General features: G+C 36.9%; 1 protein-coding gene across 16 annotated transcripts in view; it reads left to right on the top strand.

Annotated features, from left to right (window-relative positions):
- Window positions 1-21,572, top strand: part of ERCC6L2 (ERCC excision repair 6 like 2) — a 95,021-nt gene that overhangs the window by 26,502 nt on the left and 46,947 nt on the right. For 12 of the 16 annotated variants that reach the window (XR_010602307.1, XR_010602309.1, XR_010602306.1 and 9 more), the window contains 4 exons: window positions 843-956; window positions 3,101-3,220; window positions 14,109-14,180; window positions 15,770-15,915. Coding sequence is in view for 10 of the 16 variants with exons in the window: in XM_065599406.1 (XP_065455478.1) it covers window positions 843-956; window positions 3,101-3,220; window positions 14,109-14,180; window positions 15,770-15,915 (452 nt within the window). In the remaining 6 variants the exon portion in view is untranslated. Of the gene's footprint in view, window positions 1-842; window positions 957-3,100; window positions 3,221-14,108; window positions 14,181-15,769; window positions 15,916-19,949; window positions 20,050-21,572 lie in introns of all 16 variants that reach the window. The other 4 variants (XR_010602311.1, XM_065599410.1, XR_010602310.1 and 1 more) reach the window with 2 other exon arrangements.

Genomic DNA, 21,572 nt, shown 5'->3' with positions numbered 1-21,572 from the left:
ATAACTTCAATGATATGCACTGACTGTTATTTTTGGCATGTTTACATGTTTAAAGTCGGTCAGCCATAACCAGGAAAACACAATTATCTGATGTCATAGCTGATGCAGTAGAAAACCTTGCATAAATATTTCAAGTCATTTTAATTATATTATGTTTATTATTATGTTGGTAAAATATTGTTGAGTTTCTTTTCAGAAAGAAAACTATTAGCTGTTGTTGGGTAAGATGCCATTAAAACAGCTGTGGTTTAAATTTGAATTTAAATAGATTGTAACATTTCTATTTTTCTTATGATGTGTTACATGGCCTCTTGGTCACCCTAGCTTTCTATAAATTACATGTTCTGTAATATGTAAGAACAAATATAAACAACATTGTTGTCTTGAAGCAGAGGCGGTGCTAGCAGGAATATTTTTGGAACCTCACCACACAACACATACCAATAATTAATAGGGGGCCCCCTTGAGCTGCTCAGGGCCCTAAGGAGTTGCTTAGCTTGCCTATGCCTGGCGTCAGCTCTAAAGAAATCTTTTCCGTTAATACTTTTTGTTACAAAATGCAGGAAAATTGTAGGTATTCTCTGTCATGCTGCATTTTTAATAAAATGAGTAAGGTTCCCATATTAATCTGTGTAGAAGAGGTTTTAAAAAATACTTAGAAATCGCAAATACACACTCTGCTGAAAATGGTAGTTCTCATCTTAGAGTTCTAGAACCCTGATTCTGCCAGCTGCCAATAAATATGGTTAGAATATCTATAACTTTTGGATATTTACATTTTTCTAGGTTGTTTGTACTTTTAGGAAGCATTCTTGCTTTTTTTGTTTTCTTTGTTTCTACAGACAAATGCCCATGGTGAAACAATGAGGGCACTGTATTTCAGTTACCTGACAATCCTTCGGAAAGTTGCTAATCATGCTGCTCTACTACAGACCGAGAACACCAGCAAACTTCAGGTTGGTTTGGATCTGCCTGAACAGCAAAGTCTTGAAACAAAGGGAGAAACCTTTTAGTGAAAAAGTCTTATTGTAGCAGCTAGCTATAATTGTGACTGGCCACTTCTTTTCAACTTTATTTACCCTCATCTCTTTGTCTAGCTAGCTGGAATTGAAGTATTTTGGTTAGTGCTTGGTGTCTGATCCTGTTCCCATAAAATTGAATGGCAAAACTCCCATTGACTTTTATAGTGCAGGATCAACCCTTATTTGATAGTTTTCAACAGTAGCAGTATTTTTCATTTAGTCATGAGTAATTTTTAAAAATTGAATTCTGGTGATGTTTTGGGAACAGTAATTATTGAGATAAGCAGACCTTTTCGTGTTCAAATAATGTCAGAGGCAACTACTTGTAACTTTTTTGTTTATCAAAAGAATTTCTCCTGGGTGGGCTTCTTTGTAAAAAATAGAAAATATTTTAGGGCATTTGCTTTCCAAAAGAATTATGTTCTTTTGAGAGAGCTGAATTGCTTTGAACAGCACAAGAAGAAATACTCTTATCAAAGTAGGGGCAAGGAGAAGACCGTGTCAGCTTGAATTGTTAGAATGGCAAGGGGGAATTTGTGAATCTAAACTGATTTTGGCACACCAATATTTTCTTGGAATTCACTTCTTCCCTCAAGTGAAGACAGAGGCAGCCTAGAAACTTTTTTTTTTTTAAAGTGTTGCAATATACCTTTAAGATCACAAATGAGTAAAATAGAAAGGGATGTCATCCCCCTCATTTAGAGACCTCATGGGGATAAAAGTGCAGCATTCCTGGCTTAATTTGACAATTTGCTTCCTCAAAAAGGCGGTCCCTCTTTGAAAAGTGTTACACCTCGCAGTCCAGGACTTTATACTTAGACCTATCACCATAGTAAGTGCCTGAATGTCATTTAAATATCGCTTCTGTTGGACGTGCTTTGGAAGAATAGTGTTTTTTTTTGTTACGACAAAAAATTAAGAGTTCAAATGGTTTATGGAAATTACAGTATGCTGCAGTGCTTGAAATAGTTACTGGTATGATATGGTAGGCTAGAATTGCAGTATTATTTAATGGTGAATTCATTTCCCATGATTATTTACTGTATGTGTGCCAGTTGATACCTGTCTGATTATATCTGTACACAAAAGACTGATTTAAAATATTGACAATTACAGCTAGTAAGCAAACTGGAAAATCTAAGATAGTAGGAAACTTGGGCTCTAGTTCCATCAGTCAGTATTTTTGAGCCTGGCCCTGCAAGGTACCTAGCACCCTCACTCCCATTGAACTCAGTATCTCAGGATCGGTCTTAATACCTTATTGTCATCTCCTCCCATTCCAGCCCATTGTTGCTTTTTTTTTTTTTTTTCTTCTGACCTCCCAGTCTGTTTGCCCTCTCCTTTCTGATATTGTTCCTAAAGAATCAACTCTTCTTTGGAGCCAGCAAGAAGTGAGGTTATAGTATTAAATACTGATTTAAAAACCTTTCTTAATCTTCCCTCTGTATTTTTCAGTGTCTTTTTGTGTGTCCTTTAGATTGTAAATTCTTTGGGACAGGATATTTGTGTTTTGACCAGCTCCAGCTTTGTTTGTACTAAACAAATAATAAAGTCTTAAACAAAACAAAACAAAACAAAAAAAGGGGGGGGAGGTTTGCGAGGCAGTCTGCTGCCATATCTTCCATTGTGGCACTTGAGATCAGAAAATTAATGATCCTCCTCATAATCTTGAGAGGTTGGGAACTTCTCCATTAGGGAATGAAAATTTTGCAATGCTCTCTTTAATATATGCCAAAGTCCACCATTGGTATTTTTCCAAGTAAGATAATGCACTTTTATTTTCTTTAATATAGGAGAGAGGACTACCATGTGTTTTGGGCAGACTCTAGTTACTAGAATTCTCATATTTAACCATGTAGCCTCTTATCCTTTAAGCTAAAACCTCAATTTTTTTTATTCTTGTCAGATGCTTTTGTACTGAGCACTTTTATAAATTTACTACTAATTCCAGTGTCATCAAGAATGTGCTCTTTTAGCCTATTTCAATCTTTCACAGATTAATGCTGGACCAAACTATCTCTAATATTGAACTTCATTTTTCTTGTTTGTGATGATCACATTTTCTGCCTTTTTTATAGGAAGAACATATCAAAAGGGTATGCAACCAGGTATTTTCCAAGTTTCCAGATTTTGTCCAGCTGAGCAAAGATGCAGCCTTTGAAACAATTTCTGATCCAAAGTACAGTGGGAAAATGAAGGTAAACACATTTGGAAAAAACAGTGTTACATAATTTTGGAGATTATAACATAGATGTGTTAGAAAATCTGCATCTACCGTTTATCTAACCACTTTATGACTAATTCTTGTATCTTTTCTGGATCATGAAAGTTAGAGATATAAAAGACCTAGATCACCCATACCATTCCCTGGCAATGAAGGATTATTCCTGATTAAAACATTTTCTAGTGCTTTGTCCATTCTAGTTCTTTGCAATGGTGCATCCAGTACTTCTCTTGGAAGACTCTGTAGTCAGGAAGCTTCCCTCCATCCCAATAGCAGTCTAAATTTTTACTTTTCATTCCATTACTCATAACTATAGTCGCTAGTTATAGCTTCATAAATAATGTCACCACTTCCTAGTGTTCAGTCTTTAAATATAATGTATTTATATCCATTTATGTCTCCTGCCTATTGCCTTCTCTTACCCTAGCTATACATATTTAGCTCTTAAGACCCTTCCTCATCAGTCAATTTTTCTAGCCTCCTGATTGCCTGAGTTACTCTTTTGGAATCTTTCTGAAAATGTATTGCCCAGAACTGAACTGATGTCTTATCAAACTAGAGTCGCATAGAGAAGGACCACTACCACCCTCTCCTTGATGCACTTGCTTGTGCAATCCAGAAATGCATTGGCCTTTTTGCACTATATATACTGCAAAGTCATATTGAATTTGTTTTAACTATCATCCTTAATTCTCTTCAGCATTACTGCTTCCCAGGGTTCTTCTTTTGTTTGTGCATCATTGTTTTCAGATTTTTTTTTCCAGATTGCTTACATTTTTCTAAGTTGAATTTCATTTTGTTTTCTATGTTTCTAATTTCTCTGGGCTTGTTGGGGTTCCCATCTCCTTTCATTTTAATAGCAACTCTGGAGTTCATTAGCACTCTAATTAATACCTCTTTCAGATGATTAAATCCATTCTAACACTGATTCTGAGGGTTTTGGAGATCATATCAGCAGGATACTCCATCCATTTTACTTCCCTCCCTCCCTCCCTTCAATTCCCTCTGTCCCTCTTCAGGCATTTTCCCTCTCACAAGCATCTTCTAGAACAGAAAATAGACTCCTTCCTGAACGTAGGTACTATTGAACCAGTTCCTGTACAACACACAGGAAGGGGTTTTATTCCAGGTACTTACTGGTTTCAGAAAAGAACAGTGGGTAGAGACCCATTCTAGATCGAAGGCTCCTAAACAGGCTTATGAAGATACAGCAATTCAAAATGCTAACACGTGCAGCAATAATACCATCATTGGACCTAGTGGATTGGTTCTCAGTTCTTGACATACAAGATGCATATTTCCATGTAGCAGTTCACCCTTCCCACAGAAATTTCCTACGTTTCACTCTGTGTCAAAACTACTTTCAATACGGACTGCTTCTGTTTTGTCTGTCTTCTGCTCACAGAGTGGTTTTGATGGTTCTGTCAGTGATAGCGGCTTACCTTCTCAGAAAAGATATCCTCATGTTCCCATATCTTGACAATTGGTAGTAAAAGGGATGCTCCTACAGTGAGACCTCGTTCTAACCTTCTGAGTGGCCATTGTTATTTCAAAGTCCCCCTTGACCCTGGTGCAAAGATTGGAGTTTATAGAAGCTTATCTTAATGCGGTAGTGGCCAAACCCTACCTTCCTACTCACAGGTTTACAACCCTATCGAATTTAGTCACTACAGTCCAAATCAATCCCCAGACATCAGTCAAAAACTGTCTCCAATTATTGAGACATATGGCAGGTATTACTTTTGTGATAAGCCACATGAGATTGCACATGCACTGCCTTTATGGGTGGCTTGGAACTGTTTGTTTATTCACCAAGCAAACACAGCTTGAACAAACTATTCTCAGTTCCTTCTGTCATGAAGAAGTCCATCAAGTGGTGAAAAGACCCTCACAATATTTGCACAGAAGTCCCCTTTGCTCAACTGTCTCTAATGGTCATAATAACATATGCATCCCTATTGGGATGGGGAGCACGTCTCAACACTCACGCAACTTACGACAGGTGGTCATCTCGGAAGACTACTCTACACATCAAGTTCCTGGAACTCAGGGCAGTCAGGAATGCCTGTCTCCAATTTATGCCATTGATCGGGGCAAATATATGAAGATTGTGACGGACAATATATCATGCATGTTTTATATCAACAGTCAAAGGGGAGTGAGATCACCCTTCCTCTGCGCTGAAGCAGTGAGACTCTGGAATTGGTGCATACAAAATCTCAGCAGCTTACCTTCCAGGCATTTAGAACATCACCGCAGATGCCCTCCACAGACACCTCTCTCAAAATCACAAATGGGAGGTAGATCCCATTGTACGCCATTACATATTTAAATGTTGGGGCATCTCACGGATAGATCTGTTCATCATGGCCAGAAACAGGAAGTGTTTCCAGTTCTGCTTGGAGAGGGGGACTGGGTTACCATTTCTTGGGAAATGCCTTTTTCCTTCATTGGATGTTGGATTTGTATGTGTTTTTTCCTCCAACTCCTCTAATATCCAAGGTGTTGATCAAGATAAGGAAGGACAAGGCCAGAGTTATTGTGGTGGTTTGTATTGTATTGTGGTCATTGCTGAGATCTTTGAAGCTTCAACTTGGGTCCTCCATGCACACCTTTTCTGAATGTTATGCAGTAATTCATGACTCAGCTTCTGATGCTGTGTTTGGCTCTACTGTACTGTCTTCGATCTTGTATCCAACTCAGAAGCCCCCCCACTCCTTAAAGTGTGCAGCTCAGTCCTAAGTGAAGTGGAGCACCCATAGGAATAGTACTCAAAGGAGAGGTTATTCTGCCTGTACAGTAACTGTAGTTCTTCGAGATGTGTGTCCTTATGGATGCTCCAGTACCCAATCACCTTCCCCTTTGCTTCGTAGTTCTCTGCTATGGAGCTCTGTGATAGAGAAGAAACTGAGGATGGTTTGCCCGCGCAGTTCTGTATAGCCAGAGCAGAGCATGAGGTGGAGTAGAGTGCATGTGCAGCTGAATGGGCACTATTAACTAAAATTTCCGATCAAAGGCACATGGGGTGCATGTGTACCTCGAGTGGAGCATCCATAGCGATACACATCCTGAAAAACTAGTTACTTCACAGGATGAGTAATCTCTCCTTTTACAGTCTTTTAGCTAATTTTCAATTCACATTGGTTGTGCCTACAGATATGCAGTAGCATAGTAGAACAGTATGTCCTGAACAACATTCATTCTAAAACTTCAGGTTTAAATGTTCCGATGAAATGGAAAGTAGCTTGAAAGAGATCATTACTATATTTTGAATACTATACATAGGATTTATGTAGATTTGTTTGAGGTGCTGGACAAAAACTAATTCACTCCTTGGCATAAATATTAAGGAGGTCTTGTCTTGTGGTGGTGTTAATGGAAGAATAGATCCTTGCGGATTAGGTAGCATTCAGAATCCTGGGAGTCATGAGCTGAGGTTCTAATAAATATTGGGCTTTTCTGTTATATGTGGAAGTTGATGTGTAGTGGGTGTAGCTGCTTTTCTCAAGTATGGCTGTGAACCAATGTGATCTACTATAAATGTTTGCTTTTCAGTGTGTCAAAATGAGACAAGGTAATTTTTGCTCTTGCTGAGCTGTCTAAATCTTTTTTGCTCTTTTTAAAGGAGGCTTTTCTCCTCCTGTAATTTTTCTAGAATGTTAGTTTGGCATAGCAAGAGAGAAGTGCCTAGTCTCAATGCTTTTAAGATAGGATAGTACTGTATATTAGAGGGAATGAGGGAAGTAGGTCACACTCTAGGGCTCCTGGAGGCTAGCCATATTAATGATAAAACAATGCAATGACAATAGTCTGGAATGCTAATTCTGGAAGATAATGACTAATAGGGAACTAAACATGCTGCAAGTAGATGCATATAATGTTCCCCTCACAGTTCTGCACACCTGATTTGTAACATTTCTTAATCCTGAACCTCTTTTTAGCAGAGACTCCTAATTGTGCCGTTAGCTGGGGACGGGGGTGATGCCATGGAATTTATTTTCACTTATGAACAAATTCAGGATTTGAAGCTAGGTTTACAGAAGGAAGAGGCTAAAGCATAATCCCATTGTGTTTTCAAGCTCCCTAATTCCCGTTTTTAATATGATGGTCTGAGCATCTCAAATGATTGCTAACCTTTTCCCTGAAATAGCTTTATATTGTGGATTAATATTTTGTCACTATACATTTTGGGCAATACTTGAAAAGAAAGTAGTAATATAATAGCCAGTTTAATATAGGTGGTTAGATTATGCAGTGGATTTGTGTGTTAGCTTTCGAGTGTGGAATTTAATTCATACTCACTTAGGATGCAAATAAAAAATTATTCTGTTCTCATTCTAATCTCTGATATTTCAATCTGACCACATTGCAACATTGTCAAACCTGCCATTTATCACACCAGGTGGAATTGAGTTGTGTTGTGATAAGTGTGTGTGAGTAAGCTTACATAAGCTACCTTTCTAGGTGGTCCATTCCTGTAAATCCCTTACTTTCATGAGTAACAAATCCACTTGCACACGTAGTAGAAGGGAAAGATTATTTATTGAAAATACTGTTTTTTATGGAATGATTCTTAGTTTACTTGACTTTCTCATTCCAGTTTTCCTCCACTAATGCATCATAACAATAGAAAAACTATTTCAGTGAGACTCTTATTGCTTATTTGCCTGTGAATTATGTCTTGGTTGGACCATAAGGCATTTTAATATTTAGAAACTGAGTTTAAAAAGTGAAGATCAAATAATGAACTTTTAGCGCATCCTATGTTAGTCTTCAGTTTGAAATCCATACAGTATGAGAAATTTAAGTTTATATTAATGTAGCCTGCAATATTGTGTGTACACTTGATTTCATTAATGTGAGTAAAAATGTAAAGAAAGGAAAATTAATTTTTAAAAATATATTGGAATCGTGACATGCTCTGCCCCTTTTTCATTTCAGCAGGAAAACTACTTTTTTTTTTTTTTTTTTTTTTTTTCAAAGTACCAACAACACTGCATAACACAAAAGAATGAGATCAGGACAAGATGTCTAATTAAAGATTTATAGGTGGGAAAGGACTTGAAAGCCTTTTATTTTGGTTACTAAGAAACTTCAAGCCTTTGATGAAAATTAGATTTGCTTTCTAATCCCCTTCAAACTAAGGAGCAGGGCAGTGCCATTAAAACTATGATTCTTACGGATATTAAAATTTCTCATATTATGCTTTTACATTAAAGATTACTAATATTGTAATGAATATGAAATAAAATACATTTGATAAAATGTATAATGTTGCATGAGAAACTTGTGAAAATGAGGACCACAACACTAATTTGAAAGAGAAGTAGCTAGTTTGAAAAGCCATTAAGTTTCTTTTTGAGTAAACAAAACTATTAATAGAGGATCTAATATACATATAATTAGAATCTCAAAAAACAACACTGGTATACAGGAGTTTTGACCTTATCATTTATTGCAGAGACGAGATAGTGATGTTGGGTTTGAGTTGGTGATGGCCAGCCGGTGTTGCCAATATCATCAAAGGAAAACAAATAACCAGAATATTTATTGTGAAAATTTAAAAGAAATTTAAGCTCAGAAATCTTTCTATTCAGAAAGTAGGTAACTACAGAAATCAGACTTCCAAAACAAACAGATATTCTTGTAAACTCACGTCAATGTGAAGAACCTCATTAAAAGAGAAGAGTGGAATATATTAAAAAATAGGTACATCTCCATATATAGATAGATAGATAGATAGATATAGATATCAATCATTGAATTGGAAGGGACCCCAAAAGATCATAGACTCTAGCCCCTGCCTTCACTAGCAGGACCAAGTACTGATTTTGCCCCAGATCCCTAAGTGGCCCCCTCAAGGATTGAACTCACAACCCTGGGTTTAGCAGGTCAATGCTCAAACCACTGAGCTATCCCTCCCCCCATTAGTTATGACTAATAACAAGAATGATACCACTTCTCTGTCTGGCACCTGGTGAAACTTCCATTTATGTTGAAAAAAATGACACTTCTCTGAGAGATGTGGTTCAAATATTCCTTCTTTAAAAGCTGACTGAAGAAATCCTAATTTTAAGATTACTTTCACAGATAGAAAGTCATGAATTCATTACTTTAAGATATAATCAGTTTGAAAAGCTCCTTTGGATCCTTAAATTTAAAGATATATATATATATATATATATTTTTTTTTATGGTTACCCATGGAAAATAATTCCTGTGCAAAGTGGAAAATCTGCCCTTCACTTTGACTGGTTCTCTAGGTCAGAAAGTTTGAGTGATTTTTGACTGTTTTAACTTACATTTTTGGCTTCAATTTTTCTTAGTAAAATAAAGCATAATTAATGTGCCCTTTTGTTTAAAGTGTTTCATAAGGCAAGCTGGGGAGTTGGCTCTATAGGGTACAAGCACGTTTTGGCGGTAGTCTATTGAAACCTGGTCGTTTTCTTCCCCTCTGCCCATTAGAGGGAAAATATGAAAAACCGTGATCTTGTATTAGTTTTTGCGTTGCTTGACTGCTTCATAGAATTTTTCCTTTGTTTTGTTTTACTGCTACTGTATTAGGCAGTTTTGCTAAAACATGCTTTGAAGAGATCCCAGTAGATTACTGTTATGCAGTCCTCCATCATGCCTGGTTGTTTCTGATGCTAATGATCTGACATCACTGCAGAGACCTTCTTAATGACCGTTTTCATTTTAACCCACTTAAACGCATGGTTGCAATATCTAATCTCAAAAAAGTATATCTAAGTGCCAGTGGAATGAAACACCTGATTAAATGGAAAATAACTACTTCCTTTCTTAAAGAGACCTCCGGTTTGGTATCACTTCAGGAAATGCATCTCAGTGTACAACAACATTTCCAAAAGTGTGTAACGCCATCCCTATCCCCATGGAAGAGGGTTAGGGTATATATAAAAGATTAAAAATGAAGATGAGTGGGCCTTTAACATATGTTGTTTTATTTTGTTTTATTTACAAGAAGTGAGGGTTCAGCTTTCAAACTTGGAAATTCTGCTGTAGATGATGACAAAATTTAATTGACCTGGATTATAGAAATTCACTTTATTATCCTTGCAAGTTTAATATTTTAAATGTTGCTATTTCAGTTCTAAAAATAAAAATACTTTCAAATGCATCAATACTGTATCTGACTTCATTGCTATAGTGGGTCAAATTGACATAACTGAAAAATAATATTTGTGTTAAGTTCATTAAGTTAAAAATGTTTGACAGTAATTTTTTAATGTCACTATGCCTTTTTTAATGTCTGGTGTACTACTGTATATACTCATTCATAAGCCGAATATTTTTGGTAAAAAAGTGATGCATCAAAGAGCGGGGGTCAGCTTATAAACGGGTCTACACCAAAATTTGATGATTTTAAACTCTCTGGAATCGTTGAATTGAATATCTAATACATTGTCCTTTGTTCACCTGGAGCATCTGTAAGCATGGAGCCCCTCAGCTCCCTGTGGCCACGATTTGCCATTCCCAGCCAATGGGAGCTCTCGCAGCTTCCATTGGCTGGGAACGGCGAACTGTGGCCACAGGGAGCTGAGGGGCTCCATGCCTGCAGACGCTCCAGGTGAACAAAGCGTCCTGACCCGCCAGCGGCTTACTTTGGCTCCCAGCCCACTAGGGTATGCCAACAACTGAAATAGGGGTCGGTTTATGAAAGAGTCATACAGTTTTTGCGATTTTTACCTAATCATCTTGGGGGGTCGGCTTATAAAAGAACGGACTAATGAACAAGTATATATTTAAAATAGTGGAGACTTCAATGGATGTTAATATTTTTGAGAACAGATTAGCTAACCTGTTTTCTATTCTGAATAGGTTCAAGAAATTTTCTGAATGTGTGATCTTGGGTGATAGCTTTTGTCTGTGAACTGAATAATCATAATAAATGAAACCTATACTTGCTGTTCTTCTAGATCTCAAATGTACAGTATTTTCAAATAAATTGTTTTGACAAGGCTGCTTCAAATAATATTGTGAACATTCTTCTTGATCAGATTATTCTCTCTGATTATGTCCCTGTATGTGTTGCATTCTCAAAAGAACTATAAACCTAGTATACTGATGGGCTTTTATTATGGTAGAAAAGTTATCCAGATGATCTCTGGTCTCGTGGGAAGCCTCAAAAATGCACAGAGAGATGTCACCATAAATTAAGACTCGGAAGATATTTTATAAACACTTTTTTTTAAATCAATAATGAAACAAAAAATAACAAGTGGGGAAATAAATATGACCAAATGTTATAAAACTTGCAGAAATGTAGCTATTAAAGATTTTCTTGTAGTAAATAACAAGAGGTGGAAGGTATTTGCTTGCATATGTGGTTTGTTTAATAGCTCCCCTCCCCCTTTTAATAGCATTCTGTTTTCAATTCAGACTGTTTTGTCAATAAATGTAATACAAAAGCATTTGTTTAGATGTGGTGTAGTTGAACATGCAAGAAATAATGCCTGACAATATGCATTGTTGTGAGAATCCAGAACACCTCGGTTGCAAAGTGAGAATTGTGTAATGAAAAGACAAATAACTCATCACTTTTGAAGTACAGTGCTTGTAGATTGCATGCTCTTGAGCATTATTTTACACAAAAATATCATTGACTTTTTGGAGGGGGAGCAGGAGTGGTGAAACAGAATGGTTACATAGTTCTCTGAGTCATGCAGTAGTTGCCCCATAATCACATGGGCCAAAACCCTTCACTTGTGTGATTACTTCTTCAGTTTTCCTCAAGTTTTGGGTAACAGTAGTCTACCAATATTCACTGTATATATGACTTTTAAATAAAAAATTATATTAAATACCTGGCTGTTAGAAATAAAATGTAGTTTTAGAACTTCTTTTATAATACTTGCATAAAAATCCATTGGTTGCACCTTTTTGAAAGCTTCTTTTTAGTAAGTATGTATCTCCTGGGAATATACACGTCTGATTAAGACATTGATTTTACTGCCTTCATAAATAATGAATAAATAAGTAGGAAAATGCAAGTATCTCTGTGGGAGTACCATGTAAATATAAACAAAAAACCAGGCCTAGTTTAGGGTGAGGGATGAATAAAAGCCTTAGTCCTGCCATGAATGTAGGGGACTGGACTAAGACTTCTTGAGGTCCCTTCCAGTCGTATGACCTTGTGATTCTATCTTTAAAACATCAAAAGCAGGACTGATAGCTGTACACTGTATAATTTGTAGTGAAAATCTAAGCGGTAAATATCAATATGGTGTAAAGTGATTTCACTGCAGGACTTCTGATAATCCTGATGGGAGTTAAATCCATGCACACCATTAAAAAAATCCATATTTTAATTGTAACGTTATGTTTTTGCTTCAGTATGCTCACCCAGTTTGTGTTTTTCAAAATACCTACCTTTTAGAATAGCATTCCAGTGTGGGAACATATACTTTGTTTCTCTTCAGCACAAAACCATTTACTTTTATTGGTTTGTCAGAGTCACTGCTATTATATTCCAGAATACCTAAAATCTGAGCAGACATGACATTGTTTCACTTTATTTAAACAAACTGAGTGTATTTGTTTGCACTATCTCCTACAGGGAATTAATTATGTGACCATATTTATTACTCTAATCATATTATTACAGGAGACAAACTCCTTTTACAGCTTAAACATGCTGCTAATTTTTCTGTCCTCTTTCTTAATTCAGTTACATGAAATGCAAACATAGAACGTTTAACACTGTATATTTTACGTTTTTCCAGTAAAATAAAGCCCATTTTATCCATTTGTACAATTTACAAACTATAGTTACGCATGGAAAACATGCAACTTTATCTGATTTGTGCATCTTATTTACCCAGTAATTGAATGACACTACAATACAGAAAATGTTATGACTGTGATATTAGTATTTTGTGTTCAAGATTTTATCCAGAACTGTAAAATTAATACAGGCATTCCTCTATTATTTGAGTGGTTACACTTTTAGTGAAATTTGTGTAGATGTAACAGTTTAAGTAGTTATCACCGAATAAATAAAATAATTTAAATATTTATTGCCCAGTGAGAGAAGGCTCCAGACATGGTGCAGAAAATTCCTTTTCCCCTTTGTGTATTGCTTCTGCATGGTACTCTCGAACTGCCAATGCCAGATGTGGACATGCTTCTTTTGAAAATAACTGTATCACTATTATACGCAAGGCTCTGGATTATTTGCTTCCCTACCAGAAGAACATTGTGTGTGGGCGGATTATTGGCATTTCAAGGTCTGTGCAGAGTCTGGGAAGCTGAGGCCTACAGTAAACAAAGCAACAGAAAAGAGGGGGAGCAGGGAGGGGCATACATCTGACTGATTATTTTAAGAAGGCAAGTTCCAAGAAGTTTTGAACTCCGAGGTAGTGCAGCAAACTAAATAAGGTTAGCTCTGTTCAGAGTGGCTGTGTGGATTCATTAATTAAAAACAAAAATCCCAAACCCAGGGCAGTACAGTAGATAGGTAGTATTTGTTACAGCTTTGTAGACTAACTTCCATTAAAGGACAACTTAAAAGATACAAATAGCTCCTTTAGAACTTAACTTTTGTTAGTGTGATACTTTAAAACTGCCCTTTCAGAATGCATTTAGAGAAGGAGTTTATTAAGTGTGTGTGTTTATTTAGAATCTCATTTATTATTGTAGTGACATTTATGATACTAGGAAACTGTATTAGGCTTGCAAAGCCTCCCATTAGTGCCCGTTTTCCTTAGAAAACAATATGAAATACAGACCAAAAGTACTGCTTACTCTTTTTAAAGTTAGAAAGTGTGTGTGTGTGTGTGTGTGTGTGTAAAGGTGTACTTGGGATGAAGTCAGTTAATTGCTGCTCTGTGGTTCGTTTCCAGGTCCTTCAACAGCTTTTAAATCACTTCAGAAAAAACAAAGATAAAGTTCTTCTCTTCTCCTTTTCCACCAAGGTGAGCTCTATATCCCTTAGATCACAACTGACTTCAGCAATAAGTCCTGAGGCATAAAGCACAGGGGGCAGCAGCAGCTGTCAACCACATTTTCTTTCTCGCATGCACTATGGGAAATAGTGTTGCTATGGACAATGTGCAGTACTAAAGAAAACATCTTGAAACCTTATGTTCTCTCAAGGACAGTGGCAAGGACAAATGTAGTAATCGCCTTTCTTCTTCGGACTTGTCTTCACTGGAGTGTTAGCTGGAGTTGTCTCCAGTCATTAATAGGGCCCTACCAAATTCATGGTCAGAGGATTTTTAAAATAGTAAATTTCATGATTTCAGCTATTTAAATCTGAAATTTCACACTGTTGTAATTGTAGGGGTCCTGACCCAAAAAGGTGTGTGTGGCAGGGGGGCGGTTGCACAGTTATTATAGGGGGGGTTGCAGTACTGCTACCTTTATTTATGCGCTGCTGCTGGTGGCGGCACTGCCTTCAGAGCTATGCAGCTGGAGAGTGGCAGCTGCTAGCCGGGAGCCCAACTCTGAAGGAAGAGCTGGGCCCAGAGTCAGCAGCTCCCACCCTCTGGCAGCCCAGCTCTGAAGGCAGCAGCGCAGAAGTAAAGGGTGGCATGGTATGGTTTTGCCACCCTTACTTCTGCGCTGCAGCTGGAGGGGCGCTGCCTTCAGAGCTGGACACCCGGTCACCAGCTGCAGCTCTGCGGCCACCCAGCTCTGAAGGCAGCGCAGAAGGAAGGGTGGCAATACCACGTCCCCCCCCCCCCTAAAATAACCTTGTGATCCCCCTGTAACTCCCTTTTGGGTCAGGACCCCCAATTTGAGAAACGCTGGTCTCCCCCATGAAATCTGTATAGCCTAGGGCAAAAGCACACAAAAGACCAGATTTCATGGTTCATGATGCATTTTTCATGGCTGTGAATTTGGTAGGGCCCTACTCATTAGCCTAGCTCGAGTGCAGAACAACATGTGAGCTACACAGAATATTTGTATTAGCAGCACAGAGTAGTGGAGTCCCCACTGCGTTGGCATCAAGCATCAGCACCACTGAAGCATCAACCCGCAGCCTCCAATGGGCCAGCTTGCTTGAAAGTAACACACAACTTAATTTGAGCTAAACACTTTGTGTGTGAGTGGGAGATGTGTTAGCAGCAACACTCAAGTTATACATCAAGCTAACAATTCAGTGAAGCCAAAGCCCTAAATGTGGTATTCTTGTTAGTGACGAATGTTCTTTCTGAAATGATGCAAACTCAGGGTTATCTAACTAAATACTTGGCATGCCAGCATAGAAGATTACTGTCAATGACAGTTCAAGATCTCTGCTTTAATTTTATATCTTTTGTTGCTTTCAATAAAAAAAACCTGTAAAAGATTAAGGTTTTAAGTGCCACAGTAGAAAACCAATTGTGTCGTAGAGAATAAGCGGGTAAGAATGTTAAATATCAATAGAGAGAAACATTTATACTCTCAAATGGTCTGTGGGCTATTAGAAATGATATTCAGGATACCTAATCTTTGTGGTTGTTATGGTGCTTATTTTAAAAGATACTAATAATGCTTTATCTCCCCATCTTTTTATCAGTTGCTAGATGTGCTGGAACAATACTGTATGGCATCTGGGCTAGATTACCGAAGACTTGATGGAAATACAAAGTCAGAGGACCGGGTCAGGATAGTGAGAGAGTTCAATAGCATGCAAGATGTTAATATTTGCCTTGTTTCTACAATGTAAGAGAATTTAATTTGTACTGTGTGTCTGCCTTCAGCTACGTATTTAGAGGCTTGTAGTAAAGTTACTGTGCATTCACTTGATTGATCTTGCATGGTGTTACTTCCTTGAGGAGGAGCAATAGCATTACTGTCAGCTGTTACAAGACTGTGGTGTCAGCTACATCCATTATGGGTTAAGATTACTACAGTAGAAATGGGTCATAACACTTAATTTTTGTTCTTCACATTCCTTCACTTCTGTTGTTTCTGGGATCGTTGAGATTTGAAACTGTTGAGTGATAGTTTTAAATTCCAGGCTAACCAAAGACAGTGGGGAATCACAAATTGTTCCTAATAGTCTAGTGCACCGCTGCATTCTTTATTTCTGTTCTACTGTGCATATTAAGAGACAAACTTTCAAAAACTAGCTTCTTAAGTTGTGTGTGCAAAACCAGCAATAGCGTGTGCATAGTGGACCCATATGGAAAGCCATATTTTTATCAGTTACGTTTTACACCTATGAATGATTTTTATATCTGCAGTTTGAGCTCAGTTTCCTAACACTTGTCCCTTAAAGCACTTATTTCTAACAAGCTATAAAATCTTAACACATTCTATATGCCTGAAAGGGATCTTTTCATCAGTTTATGATGAATAGTGAATTCTACTGAAATAGGCTAATTAGATGTACATGTTCAGCCAAAAATTATGAAAATAGTATATCAATCCATTCATGGTTTTCTGATTAGTTACATAATCCTTTATCTTTTAGCTCATCTGATTACTATTCCCAGGCAGTGGTGCAAAGGGAACAGATACTGCCTGTTTATCCCTGGCTGTGGGGAGACTCCAGTGGGTATAGAGCCAGTATAACTGTCTCCTTTGCTGTTCTTTCCACAGTCCCAGCACAGGGTGAATGTTGGGAGCAGAGAGGTGGAGAGGCCAGAGCACGATACATTCTGGCTGTGCTTGGCCATCATAGCTCCTTTAAGACCACTGTCAGCGGCACACGTTAGAACAGCCCTCAGGCTTCTCTAACATGCATAGGTCTGGCATATAAGCAGAGAATCAAGGCTCTAGAGATGCACTCTTGCTTTGCTGAGCATAACCTCAGTAATCAGAATATCTGGCCAGTGATTTCAGGGGACTTCTTGAATAAGAAACGTTAAGCAGTTTTTGGCCCTTCTAGGTGAACAGAAAATTAAAATGAAAACAATCTATTACAGGAGCCACCCCTTCTGGGAGTTACTGTATCTGTACTGTTCTAAAAGGCTTTCTACTTATAGTGAATGTTCTGTCAACCTTATTTGTTTTAAACACTTTAGGATTAGTTTCATTCCCATAATCTCATACATTTGGCGTTATGAAATAGAGAATTCAATTAAACGGAAATGGAGTCTTGCTTCATTAGTGGTTTCTTCTCCCTTATCCTTTTGAGTAGTAAGGGTGGTAAGGGAGGCCACGCTCACCAGTGTTGCTTCATGACAGCCACCTTAATTTATGATGATCTTGTCTATACAGAATTGTATATAATGTTTCACATTTCACTGAGTAAATTAGTAAAAAATATGCCTAGGATAATATGCAGCATAGTGTACGTTCCAAGAGAAACAAAATGGTACTCTCTGTAATTCTTTAAAGTGTAGTTCAACACACACACATTATACAGCAAAAATGAATGTGTTTCTGCTTTCCGGAGATAAAGTAATCAAAGAGACTACAAGAGTCTTGTAACTCTCTGGAAATCTGAAGGTGCTATATCCTAGTAGCACTCCACAGGGGTTTCTGGTCTCCTCTAAATCAGAGTTCAGGCACACCAAACCAAGATCTTTTGTGCAGTCATCTGGTTGATGGAACTTTTCAGTATCTTATTTATTTCTAAACACACAATAAGTTGACAGAATTGGGTCATACTTTTCTGTCCATAGTTTCTTGCAAAGTTTTTGGCTGACTGCTCTGTTTGTATGTGTTCTGAAAGTCTCATCTTTCAAAGAGCCAAATGTTAATTTCTGACAAATCCACTTACGCTTTATTTTGGCTGCAAAAATGCATCTAAAAAAGAGTGACTTCTCAATACAGTGTATTTGTTTTTTGTCATTTTATTCCAGTGGCACAATCAATATACAACTTCAAAAAGAAGCACCAGCCTATACAATTACTGAATTATGAAGCAATAATAATGACTTCATTGTTAAAACAGTGACAGTTTCCAAATTTGTATTCTACCTTACATTCTGGGGAAATAAATCCATTCTGCCTGAAATTTCTCCTGCATAGCCTTTAGCCAAAAAATACCGGTATCTTTAGAAACATAAACTCTAATGGAATAATATGGTTTTGAGAAAAGGGGCTTTCAAAAACAGCTTTTCAATAAATATAACTTTATTTGTAAAGGCATATCTCCAGAATACCTTGATCTTAAATCCTCAAATTTGTTTTAGACACTAGTATTGAACATAATCTTGTGGATAGTCTACCTTTCAAAAATGTACTGGACAAGTTCTAAGTAATATGGAAATTCCTACCAATTTCTGGAGACCAGTAGCTATAGATTGTTAAAGATTACAAGGTCAGACACTTGTATGTTCTATGGAAGAAATAGGTTTATGGCACATATGCCCATGTCCTATCTGTTGTCACTTTTAAAGCTCCGTGACAGAAATATCTCTTTCCTTAAGCCAGTGCTGGCAGAAGAATCTGTCTTGGGAGAAGAATAAATATGGTCCATAATGCTTAGAGTTATTGCTGGTTCTGGCAGCAAACAAGTTCAAGTTGTAAATCTCATGAGAAGTAGCGCTATGATTTGCAGGAGTTACAAACTCAACTGGTAGAGCTGTCAAAGCTTGTAATGTCTGTGACACAACTTAATTTAAGGGGAGGGAACTACAGCACTTGGACATTGGGCAGCCTTGTTCCAACGTTCTAATATATCATGCTGGAAGAAATAAAAACTGCTAATATCCCCTCCTTCAGAGCCAAATATTAAATCCAATGCTCTACCCTGTCTTTCCCACGCTAATCTCCATATGCTCCGAAATCCATTCATTTAAAAAAAAATCCTGATTCTGCTTCTTACATACATGCCCCACTACTTTAAACTTCTGCAAGGCCTCGTGTAATTTAGAATCTTTGCAGCCAGGCTGGTTGAACTAAAACATCCCGAGTCATTCTTTTCAGAACTCTCAGATCTTATAACTTGAAGTAAAGCTGACATGATAATCTTTAGACCTACATTTTAGAGCTCACATAGTTAGCAAGCATTTCTGTGAAATGGACAGAGCCTCATGTAATTCACACGTGAGTGGCGAGTGGATCATATAACAGTCATGATCTTCAGGTTTTTTATCTGAGTCCTTCATATGTGAAGCTTACTCCATCAATTTTCTTGCAGAGCTTGAAAATTCCAAGGGGGTAGAAGTGAAGGATTTGTATATCAGTAGTCTTGGCAGTGCTGCTTGCAAGTGCCATGAGATCTGAAAGGAATGTCTCAAGAAAGTTGTAACTTCTTTTTGCATCCTTACAAAGCCTAAAAATTTCAATAGATCAACTGGAAATGCACAACATGCGTTCCAGTGCAGACTTTGGGCTTCTCTGTAGATTTTTGGTATTTCTAATATTTTTTTCAGAACAAGATTTCTTTTAAAATGCAATTTTCTTATCCTTTTGGTAATGAAAATAACCTTTTTCTAATGTGAACTAGTGCAATGATGTCTTCCTGAGCCTGCATACTGACCTGAAACAGTAGCTAGTAGAGCCATGAGCTACCCTTTATTGAAGTGGAGTTATTAATCCAGATATGAAGCCAGAAAATTAGACAATGATGGGAGATGAGATAAATTGCAATGTAATATGCACTAGAAAGAATTTTAACTAATCTCACCTATTAGTGGCTTCTAAATTAAGTGTATATAAAGTCAAGAAAATATTGTAACGTGTGCATCAGCAGTTCAAAAGCAAAAAAAATGTTAAGTTGTATAAAAGAAGGGACAGAGAAGAATAATGAAACTATTATAATGTTATAATATACATTGTTGATTTGTCCTTACCTTCAGTAGTGTGTACAATTCTGGTCACTCATCTCAAAAAGGAAGTGGCAAGAGGGGAAGAAAAAAATCCAGAGAGAGGCAATGAGATGGCTAATCATGTAAAGATGTAAATAATTCTAATATTTAAATCTCTCCTATTAAACTTTTGATATTAGACAAATAAGTGCACAAGATAGAAGTGTGTAAAATTATTCGTTTGGTCAGGTGCTCTTACAGGATTTGCTCTTCTTTGTAATACAAGTAAAAAGGAGCATCCAATTAAAAGATGACAAATTTTAAAATTACAAAAGAATTTTTTATGTACTATGTAATCTTGTTTGTGGAACTCTCAGCCACAAAGTGATTTTGAGACACAAAGGGTAGGATCAGACAGTTCTGTGAATAGAACTAATTACTAACTGCTTCCATAGAAACTTCCCTCTGGCATGTTGTTTTGTAACTTCTGAAGATTGTGGTACTGAGCACAGAGACAGGACACACAAGTAAATAGACCATTAGTCTGATCCAATATGTAGTCCTACAATACCATGAACTCCGGAAAAATAATGGTTTATTATAAGGCAATGTTGCAAGATCCTTAAAAGAAATGAATGTAGCAGGCTGAGCCATGAGATCTCTTATAATTCAGTGTGATTTAATCATTACTTGCTTAAATGACACTTAGAATATTACCCATTTTTAATGATTTATTTATAACGCACCAACTCATTTCTAGGTACATTCTGTTTATGAAGAAGTCATAGGGGCCTTGTCTTCTGAAACATTGTAGTATACCTAATAATTTTATAAAACTTTTGCCCCTTTAATTTTTTTTAAACATCTTGTTTGGTCTTGTCTCTCCTCATACTCAGTCTGTTATGTCCACTAATGAAATCTGAAGTATACTTCATATTTCAGGTTTCAAATATTTGGATTTTTTATTAGAAACCAATTGGAAAAACATGTTGACTTATATTTTGGTCTGACTACAGGTTTGGTAAGAGAAGCTGAATTCCATCCTCTCTAATAAGAAATATTCCAAAATACAGTGGAGGATTGTATAAAAAAAAAAAAAGATTTTTATTCAGTATTTCAGACTTTGAGAATGCTCATCTTCCGGAAACCTCCATTAATGTTGGCAAGTTCCCACATCCTCTCCTTTTCTAAATTTAATTAACCCAGCACTACACCACATTTGGAAGGAAAAGGCCACAACTTTATTTATATTAACAAGGATTCCACCAATTTCTTTTTCTTTTCTTTTTTTTTTAAGGAAATAAATTAATTAATTAACCCTTTCCGACCACCTTAAACTAGCTTAATAGAATCCAAAATAAACTATTTTAAATATACACTTATGGAAAAAGTGTATCCAATATTTTATTTTATTTTGGGAGTGTCTCATTGAGAACATGTAGTGGCTTGCCTCCACTTTCTTCTAAAATCTTTGGAGAAACCATCATTGACCATAAGATACCACTATAAACCTTATGGAGGGGATAGATCTCATCAAGAAAAAGACATTTGTCAATTATGGTATCCACTCAAATTGTGATGACTAGTCTGCCATACATACATATATTACCTCACTCTTGCTTGTCACATCAGCCAAAGATTAACTGGTGCTGCTTCTAATTATTTAAACTCTAT

The sequence above is a fragment of the Chrysemys picta genome, chromosome 6 (assembly GCF_011386835.1).
Source record: "Chrysemys picta bellii isolate R12L10 chromosome 6, ASM1138683v2, whole genome shotgun sequence".
NCBI lineage: Eukaryota > Metazoa > Chordata > Testudines > Emydidae > Chrysemys > Chrysemys picta.
This window is presented reverse-complemented; position numbering and strand designations above follow the sequence as displayed.